Here is a 10,722-nt window from a genome sequence, read left to right on the forward strand (position 1 = left end):
ACAACTACGTATGCATAAGCAGCTAAATCTGGTCAGTTTACGGCAGGGCTTCAAATCCATTCATTCCAGTTGCAACTCCTGCCGAGAATGTGCTTTTCTAAAAAGTTCCCAGGCAATGGTAATGCTGCTGGTTAGGGACCAATTCTGAGAACCACTAGTAGAGAGCAGTTCTCAAAATTATACATAAAAATCAGCTGGGGATCTTGTTAAAATGTAGATTCTGATTCAGTATATTTGGGGTGGAAATGTAAATTCTCAGCAGGGGTTAGAACCAGAATGAACTGACTGGACGGGACTCTTCCTTTTCCCTCCCTCCCTTCCTTGGATTTTCTTGGTGTCATAGAATATTTTATTTTGAACATCTAAAGATATCCTCCAAAAAAGGGAAGAAATAAAAATATCCTTCCAAAACTGCAGTATTAGTTAGATTACTGAAAAATTTAATTCAGCTTCCAATCTGTCACCAATTGGGAACAGTAACCTAAGGGCTAGGAATGGAATCCTTGGCCAGTAACAAAAACAGTATTTTGCAAGAAAATGAGACCAAGATTTAAAAAGAGGCAGGTCTTAGGGATGAACATAGACGGATATTTTATTAAAATTAAAAAGCATCACCAACACTAACAGTTATAACTGACAGCTGACCTAAAACATAAGAATACAGGACTTTAAAAGTGTTAATACTTCTAATAGAAATACTGACTTAATAAATGAAAATCTTCAGTGTAAAAACAGATTACACCTAAGAATGTAAGCCTTAAACAGCAAGAATAAATTTTGTAAAGTCTTTATCAAACTAAAGAATTTTACAGTACTTTTAATGGGAAACAATAATTTTCAATATGTAATGGTTTATCTTGGTCCAATCCCATTGTGCATGGGGTTACCATTAAAAAAAGTCAAGGGCCAATTCCTCAGCAGCTAACCACAATGGTTTATCTTATGTAGGTTATACAAAGATACTGTTTTTCATACACATGTTGATTTTTCAATAGCAGATGACTACAATATAAATACATGATATACCATGTTTCAAAATGTAAAAGGAATCGTAATTGTGCAATAAAGAAACATCGATAACTATTCAAAAACGGGAGATTCCCTGAATGGACCTAAAATACCTAGACCTCTCATTTTGGTTTTCTATAATTGCTTTCAAACCAATCTCTATGCTGTTGTTAGGTGGTATCAAATCAGTTCCAACTCACGGCGACCCTATATACAATAGAACGAAACACTGCCCAGTCCTGCGCCATCCTCACAATCATTGCTATGTTTGAGCCCATTGTTGCAGCCACTGTGTCAATCCACCTCGTCGAGGGTCATCTTCTTTTTCAATGACCCTCTACTTTACCAAGCATGATGTCCTCCAGGGACTGGTCCATCCTGAACACATGTCCAAAAGTACGTGAGGCGAAGTCTTGCCATCCTCGCTTCTCAGCAGCATTCTGGGTGTACCTTTTCCAAGACTGATTTGAGTGTAAAAACAAAATTCCTTAGTTTTACTAGTACTCTTCCCCATTGCAAGGCTTTTCAAATACAATAAAACAAATGACTCTCACCCACTGGGAAAATATGTAACATTTTCCACATGCACTTATTTAAAAAACGTTGTTATTTATTATGCAGAAGGTTAGAGAATAAAACCTTACGGGGGAAAAAAAAGTCACTACTGCAGCTTTAATAGTACTGTGAATCTAAGCCTGCCAAGGAAATATGTTCTTCTGTTTTTATTCAAAACACAAGTTCGTAGAATTCTGGAGCAAAAGGAACCTTAATGATTGATTATAATTACCTTTTTTCCCAGGGGAAGAAAATGACCAAGCCAGTTAGTTGGTTGGGAAAATCAAGATTAACTAACATCCAGGTCCTTAACTCCCAATGCACCATGCTCTTTCTGCTATGTCGCATAACATTATTTTCTCATTTTTGTTGTTTTGGATAAATTGAATTGATACAATGAAGCAGACAGGCAAAGAAATACTACAACCTTACCTTCCAGGTTGTAATATTATACATTTGTAAGAGAGGCAGTGAGGTATATTGAAAAACAACAACAAACACAGATTCAAAATACCTAATATGGATTCCAGCAATGAATATGGATTCAAAATACTTAAATTGGTGTTTATCACTTCCTAACTTTATGAGCCTTAACATCTCCAGTCATTGATTAAACTGTAAAATGGTATCTGAATGTCAGTTAATGTTACCATTATAACATTTTCTAAAGTTAGATTTTTTAAATAAACTAGACCTTTTTCTCCAGTAGCACATCATCATCATAACGGAACTACTAAGAGAATAAGACAAAGTGGAGAAGTTTAACTGAAAAAAATCTAAACTTGGATTCCATTGCTAGCCTTTACACGTGTCTCTCACTAATCTCACTGAGTGTGAAGATAATGTTGGTTACAGTATTTAAAATGAAGGATAGATTCATTCAATAGCAAAGACAAAATAAAATACACTGGATGAAGAACTTTATAAAAGATCTTTTCCACACATTTCATGGCTTCTATGCTAAATTATGCTAAGAACAGAGAAGGATGATGAAACAGATTTTTTTTAAAATGTAGATTAGAATCTTGGCTCACTAGGTGTGCAACCTCAACACCTTAACCTCTCAGGCCTTCACTTTCCCCAGCTGTAAAACAGGATTAATTGTGAGAATTAGAAGTAACTGAGGTAAAACATATAGCTCAGTGTCTGGCATATCATAAGCAGTAAATAACCATTATTAAATTTGAAAGGAAATTATTTAAATTTGCCACAAAGCAAAGGTCACTATAAGTAATATAATAAAAAGTATTTGAATAATGAATTTCAATTAAGAGACTAAAGCAATTCACCACACACTATATTAATCTATGCATAGATTTAAGGCCAACAAGATTCAGCAAGGGACAACAAGAATTTTCACATCTCTGTTTCTCCTTAACTACTCTGGCTATTCCACAGGATGCATCATATCTAGTTAACAGGTACTCTCCCTTGACTTTAACTTAAAAAAAATTTTTTTTTTCTACAGCCCTACCTCTGAGTGTGAGATCTAGTGTGGCTTCCAGGTACAACATCCAAAAGCATACCACAAAGAATATTCCCTTACAGAGGGATTTTTAATGAACTTACCATAAAAAGATCATAAACTTCAGTTACATTCCCCCCAGAAAAAACATGATCAAGAAAAAGAAATCTTTCACTTTTTATCTTAACCATGACCACAGTTTGAAATTAACTATTATTTGCTACAAAGATTTCCTGCACTCATAAAAATTCTCAGAGACTAGCTACCTGCCTACAATCATAAATCAGCAGCCTTTTAAGAATCATTCTATAATTTTGAGGATTTAAAAAAAAATCACTTGATATAAAAATTTTAGATACGAAAAGGGTGTTTTACTTCAACTATATCTTTTATCAGTTGAAAGGAAATATTTTCAATGAATCAGCAATAAATTTATTACTTTATAAGAGGCCAAACAGTTTGCTAATTGTTTTACTATCTGTATACTAGGTCAATAAAGAAGTAAATGCTTTAAAGAAATATTCAGGTAATGAAACTTATTAACACACATCATCTTCAGTCTTTCTCATTTCTACTCTACCCTGGAACACCTTCCATCATAATAGAAGAGTAGCTTTTGGTTTATAAACAAACACTTTAATCGTGAACACTGTACAAGAAGGTTTCCCCCTTACTCTTTTTCACCTTCTCAGATTGTATTTAGAAAGCTTGAGTTGCCAGGTACATACCAATCAAAGTACACAGATATGCTTAATAAAGCAATAAATTTTCTTATTCTCATTAAGTACATCACAGCTGCAGATAAACTATAAATTAAAATACGCAACAATTATAAAAACAGGAAATAACAATGTAATTTTAAAGCACATATCACAAAAGATTTGTTTCCAACAATTACTCACCCTACCTAAAGTGAATAGCAAAATGATAAAGACCTAGCTGGAATGGCACAACAGTACACTCCATTCAAATCAGTATTTGGGCTTCTTCTCAAGATTCCTGTCAATTGCTAAATGTCTATTCAGTAATTTTAATGAGTCTGGACTTTTACAGTAGTACTGAATATGAAACCACCATAAATTAATCTTATTGAGCCTCTCTACATTAGGACAACCCAAAGTTCTATGAAAGTAAACACCAAATCAAATCTACTATAATACTTTCTTCCTGTGATTAACTCAGCCATGAAAATTCCAAGAAGGAGACCAATTCCTTGATTTTCTCCACTCCACCTGCTTACTACTGTAGTTCTGAATTTAAACTTCCCCCAAACACTTCTTAGTATCTTGATCTACCTGGGTAAACTCAAATATTTTCCCCATAAGCATAGAAAGAAATCAAGGAACAGATTAAACTGAAGATGCTTAACTAAAATATTCACCTCCTGCACCCAGTTAGTAAGTTTCCTGAAAGTTCTGTCTCATCGTCTTACAATTTCATCCTTCAAATGGAAATGAAGAAAAACACCAGGGTGAGATGTACACTGAACTGTGAGTGATCCCAGGTCAGCCTGATTCTCTGCCAGAAAAGGCCAGGTAACATCTACTCTTCTTGTAGCAGTCTCTCTCTCATCCCCTCAATGAACCTTTCTGTATATTATTATACTATTGTTAAAAAAAAAAAATATTGTTAGTCATCAGTAATTACAGTACTTCACTTCCCAAAGGAATCACTTCCCTACACGGTGACTACTCTCTAAAGGCGCTTTCAAATGATGTTTTCTCATTTCCTCCTCCATTCCTCAATTCCATGACTACTGTGTAAACTTCCTCGCCAGAGAAAAGTTCCTAACAAACAGACCTGAATGGGTTTTAAGTCTCTCAGACCCTCATCCTAATCTCAAAGCATGGAGACATCTAAAACATCACAGAAACAATCAGCTACAAAAGTAGAGACTTAAACGGGAAAGAAGAGGAAGTACCAGAACAATACCCAAACCAAACACAGTACTGAAATCCCCGCGGTCGTCTCCATCATCCCAGTCTACAGCCTCCACTTCCCTACTTTCAAGGTCTCTCAAACTCGGAGAAATGTTCCCCCACCCGGCCCATAATCTATCCCCTCTACAGACAACAAACGCTTCACGAAGGAAGAGGCAGAAAGAAAAGAAGTCAGCGCTGGTCGATCAGAGCTGTGATGCTGCTTCTGCCGGCTGGAAGGAGGAGGCAGGCCAAGGGTTGTGTAAAGAATGGAAAGCTGAGCGATCCGGGGGGAGGGGGAATTAGGGCGCCAGGGCTAATCCCCTGGCCGGGCCCGGGGACCGCTGGTGGGAAGGGACAGGAGGCAAACAGTCTGCGGGGCTGGAGGAGCCGAGCTGCACTGGGCTTTCGGGTCGGGAGAAAGGGGACAGAAGTCTGGCAGCCCCATCGGCGGGTGGGTGGCGGCGCCCGCAAGGGAGGAGGAGGTTGTGTGCGGAGTTAATTTTTCAGGGTAAGAGAGCGGGAGTCGCCTTCTTCACGCCGCCCCAGCCCCCCCAAGCTCACACCTCAAACCTGCTTTTGGTCACTCCGTTCACGTCCCTCCTCATGAGGCCGGCGGGTGCGGCCGGGGCCGGGCGCTGCGGCGTGTGGAGCGCAGAGATAGGGGGCCCAGGGCAGGCCCAGGAGTTCCGGGGACGGGAGGAGGCGGAGGAAGGGCAGGGCAGTGGCCGTCGGACTGGAAGGGAAGGCCGCTCCACTAGGGCAGGGCCTCCACCACCTCCCGCGGCGGTGGCGGCGGTGGCGGCGGCAGCGGCGGCAGCGACTGCTCGGCTCTAGCTCCTCTCTCTCTCCTCAGCCTCAACTTCAACCCAAAACAAAAACACTCCCCACCTGCCAGCAACGCCGCTCCTCATTGGGCAGAGCCGCCCGGACCTCGGAACGGCGGGGGGAGGGGGAGAAGGAGGAGCGCGCGGCGGCGGCGCAAGACCACCCCTCCCCCACTCCCCGCGCAGCCCCTGACAGTCCGCCCGGAGCAGCCCGAGCGCGGCGGCGGCGGCGGCGGCGGCGGCGACAGAGGCAGCGGCGGCGGCGACAGAGGCGGCGGCGGCGGCTGCACGAGCCTCCCTCGCCTTCAAGGCAGGCGAGCCCACCAGGAGAAGGAGAGGCAGGGAAGTGCCTATATGTCTGGGTGTATTTGTGTAAAGGGAGGGGTGGGCTGTTTGGAGGGTGCGAGTGCGCCTTTGCTCGCGGACGGGTGGGGAAGAGGAAAGCGGGAGAACTGCACACACACGGGAGCCCCCTACTCTGTCCGGCGCACCCCTCTTCTCCCCTACGCACGCACCTACCCACAGAGGACCTGAGCTTTCTGTCGAGTTCCCCCATCTCCTTAAGTCTTTTCGCTTCTTCCCCGGTAGCCTGTGCTGGCACACACATCCTTCCCGGCCACCCAGCTCCCTTCCCCTATCACTCACTGTCGCCTTGAACCCAAAGTGCAGCAGGCGGTCCCTGCTCGGAGCCATTTTCCTCCTCTTTCTGGATGTCTCTAGATTGGGGCAGTGCTGCTGCTGCTGCTGCTGTTGCTGCCGCTGCCGCTGCCGCCGCCTCCCCCGCCCCCGTGGATTGCATTACGGGGTGATGCAGGGAGGCCTGGGGGCCTGCTGCGGGGCGTGTGTCTCCTGGTGCACGGATCTGGAGGGCTGGGGGCCCATTGGGCTGAGGGGCAGGCCAGGAGCCCCGCTCCGGTCCGGGGATATGCAGGGAGGCCGCACCTTGGGTCTTGGGGTCAGGAGGTGCAGTGCTGGAGCCGGGTAACCATTCTTTTGGCTGGGGGAGGGGAGCACGTTGGGGGGGCGGGCAAAGCAGAAGGGGACAGCCTTTGGCTCCCCCCGCCCCTCTGCTCGGCCGCCGTCTAACACCCAATGGGCTGCAGTACCTACTCGCCCTCCAATCAGGGCGGTGGTTGGTGAGAACCTGATCATGACGCCACTTTGGCGGGAGAAACAAGCGTGTCCCAGCGAGTAAGCGGGGGCATTTTCTGAGCGGAAACTGCTATTTTCATCTGCTTCCTTGGCTCTTTCTATGGAAGCCAGTTTGTCATCGGGTTATTTCCCTTAAGCAACTCTGGCTTTTATGGGCTCGGAATTTATGACCGAATTTCCACGAATTAAAAAACAATCCAAACAGGCGCTTACCATTCAAACAGCAAACTACAGAATGATATCCCAAAGATGAAGTATTGGAAACTATCATAAATTCCAGCGTTCCTGGGAGGACTACTCCTAATTGTATGCTTCCAAAGCAGTATGTCTTCACACCCCTTTTAATTAGCAGTGACTGGCTTGTTATGACGTCTGATTAAATAATGAACTTATTTAAGAGCAAACAGCGCTGGCGATCTTTAATAGGCATATTTTAGCTGGAAGGCTTATTACCCAACCCTTAAAGCATTAAAGAAAAAAAAAATTTTTTTTTTTTTTAAATATCCTAGAGAGAGGGCTTCCTAGGCAAGGAACCTAGCCTCATAAACTCATTCTCAAGCCCTGGAGATGGACATCATGCTTGGTAAAGGGTCGGCGGAAAAGAGGAAGACCCTCAGCCAGAAGGATTGACCCAGTGACTCCAACAATGGGCTCAAACATAGCAGCGATTTTGTGAGGATGGCATAGGACCGGGCAGTGTTTCTTCTGTTGTACATAGGGTCGCGATGAGTGGTAACCCACTCCACCTAACAACCACCACGGTATTATTCTCCTCCTGTCCAAATACTTTTAATGTTACTGCTTCACTTCAGCCAGTGGAATAAGAACAGCCTTTTAGTTCAGTTCCATCAAATAACTTTTTTCCCACCAAGAATTACTAATGAATTTGGTGATCAGTGACTAAGGAAAATAGACGGGCACAAACAGATAAATATAATGAAGACAAGCTGTTTCACAGGTGTTTTCCTATTTTAACTATCCATTCCCATACCAGGGCTGGATCTATTTCTAGTGTTACTTACCCAGGGAAAACTTTTGCTTTTTGACTGAATTTTTAAAAAGCTGAATATCAAATGTAAATTATTCATTACACATAGGCTTGTTACTTTTTATCAAAGAAGTTTATTTGCATGTAAATAAACAGGTTGTTTTGTAATGTTTTGGGGAAAAAAATCCCACAGATTTACTTTTAAAAAAAACCCCAAACTATTTACAGAATGGCCATACACACAGAAAATCAAATTTGAAAGTTTTTTTTAGAAAAGACCCTCCCCAACTGCTCCTGATGTACATTTTAAACTCAAAATTTAAATCTCATCTGAGCATGTTTCCCTACCTAGCTATGGAGATGTTACATACCTGCTTCCCCTCAAAAACTAACTCAAGGGTAGAAGTAAAGAGGGGGAATGGAAAAGGAGAAAAAAAAAAATTGCCCAGGGATTGTGAGTGCTTCCTATACTGGCATATAGTATGGTTAAGTGACTCAACTGTGGATACTGCATGACCCACTGACTCCCTGAAAGGGTTTCTTCTGAGAATTCATATTGCTGTACTAAATTTTCAGACCTAGGCCTTAAAAAGGAAAATCCTTTCAAGAGTCACCAACTTCAAGCCTGGTTTTGGCAAGTGATAACCTGTTTCATATTTTTCCTCTAAAATACTTTAAAACAATGATTTTGAACCTGAAATCTCCATGTACATCAGAGCACGTTTTGACCAAGAACCCCTAACATGAAGCTAAAAGAAAAAGAGGAATCAGGTCAAACTAAGAATACATAAGACACCAGCAGCAGAAGACAGGTGGATGTTGACTTCGTGTCCTTGTCGTCTTTTGCAACAGGAGAGGGAGTACACCTAGACAGGAGGGAGGTGTCCCAGGCTTGGTTTATTCTGCCTCTTCTCCTCCACCCTGTGGAGAAATGCAGTGCTCCCTGGTTCTCAGGCAGGGTGAAGCAGTTTACCCCCGGCTCCCTGTTAAGCAAGTTCAGATGCTGGGTCATTGTGTGGGGTGTGCCCATCGACAATTCAGGGGCTTATCCTTCATCCAGATCCTAACTCGGGATTCTCTGATCTGGGATGAAGACAGAAAGAGAGAAAAAGCTTCCCAGTTTACTCATTTTGGTATTTGTTGGCTCTGCTTGGGGGAACTGAGCCCCTGATATTATGCAGTACATTCCCCATTAAGATCTTCCCCACCCAGAACAAATTTTTAAAACCTTGTTAACTTTTTTTTTTCCCTGCAGAAACCAATGGGATAGGATTCAAAACTAGGTGACAAACTTCAGAAGTTCAACCTGTTGTATGACTGAGAAGCTGCTACTGTATCAGCATCACAAGATAAAGCACTCTGGTATCACCTTGCCCATATTCTCTTTAGTGTCACCTAAGACATTTGACTCTGATACGGTAACTGATAACTTTTCTTGCTCCACTTTGCAATGTTTCATTTCCTACTTATTACTTTGGGATACAGAAGTGGCAGAGTTGTTAAGACTGATGACCAGAAAAGGGAGAACACTAGAGGAAATCAGAGACAATCCAGGAAAGAAAGGCAAAACTGATTTTCCAACTCTGTGCTAACTCCAACCTGCAGAAAGATCTGAGTATAGAAATATTCTTCCATGTCTGATGAAGTCACTCCATTTAGGACACACATACAAAAAAAAAAAAAAGAATCACCTGGGTTTTTTTTTTTTTTTTTATTTAATCCAGAAGAGTTGTGCTGGGGACCATGCCCCATCCTGCTGATACAGATCCTGAATGGAATTATCAGGAATGGCACAGTGCAGGTGTCAAAATCAAAGTAAGGCCGCGGAATTTTGAGAGGACCCTCCAAATACTGAGAACTTGTGTTGCACTCAAACGGTCTCCTGGATTTCTATATTTATGAAAAGGGCTTCTTAATGATGTCCCCCAGAATCCAGACTCAGACCTATTTCTCCAAAAGGTCCAACTGTATTGCTACATAGTAGCAAGGATTTATCTTCATGCCCACCTAGCATTCCAGGTTCCCACTTCTTCAAGTGAGTTTGAAATTGTTTTAAGTGAACTATGGCTGCAAATTTTTAACTATTTTAGGGAACATACTGTGGAGTGATTAAAGTCTGGACTCCTCCTTGCAATGGAGATAAACAGGGAGCCCAGCTCTCAGGAATGGCATCAGTTCTCCCACAAACAAAATGCTGGGATATGGACTTTTGGCACATTGTGGGAACAGAAGAACTATTAATTCTGTAATGGTTTTCATGCCACTGGGTTGGGGAGGCTGTCCCACATTAAACCCTGCTTCATCTGAAAATGTCTTCATCCTAAAAAGCCAGCCCACTTTTCTTTTTAAGGTAAAGTGAATATAAATTAATACCTCTAGGGGAGGTAACTCCTAATATTCCTATGATGTCTGAACCCTATGAAAAACCTCCTAAAAATAAAAATATCATTTTGGTTTTTCTATTTAACTCCAAAGGTGGGCTCTAACATACATGGGCTTGATGCTACAGTATCAGCACAAGCTATAAGCCCCCGACTACCACATAAGCCTTGCTCTTCTGTCTCCTATCATTTTGAACCCTGAACCTCAGAAACAGTGTGTAAAAACAAACTGATAAAAGGGTTAAAATATTACAAATAAATAGCTAAAATAATTTTCCCACCCTCAATCACTCCTAAGAAACAGACACCAAACATTATGTAAGTGTCCAAAATGACCAAAGTCCTTCCTTCATTTGCCCATGCTTCAAATGGACAACTGCCCAAACAAAGGTGAACAACCTTCGTGCAAATGCATCAAGGAATGTAT

At 42.3% G+C, this 10,722-nt stretch overlaps 1 protein-coding gene across 3 annotated transcripts in view; it reads right to left on the bottom strand.

Moving 5' to 3' along the window:
• Positions 1-6,977, bottom strand: part of FBXL20 (F-box and leucine rich repeat protein 20) — a 105,032-nt gene extending 98,055 nt beyond the window's left edge. The window contains exon 1 of one of the 3 annotated variants that reach the window (XM_049861543.1): positions 6,717-6,977. In XM_049861543.1, the coding sequence (XP_049717500.1) occupies positions 6,717-6,926 (210 nt within the window). In that variant the 5' untranslated portion in view covers positions 6,927-6,977. Of the gene's footprint in view, positions 1-5,513; positions 5,844-6,419; positions 6,552-6,716 lie in introns of those variants that run through there. The other 2 variants (XM_049861544.1, XM_049861545.1) reach the window with 2 other exon arrangements.
• Between the last annotated feature and the right edge of the window lie 3,745 nt (positions 6,978-10,722).

The sequence above is a fragment of the Elephas maximus genome, chromosome 19, assembly GCF_024166365.1.
Source record: "Elephas maximus indicus isolate mEleMax1 chromosome 19, mEleMax1 primary haplotype, whole genome shotgun sequence".
NCBI lineage: Eukaryota > Metazoa > Chordata > Mammalia > Proboscidea > Elephantidae > Elephas > Elephas maximus.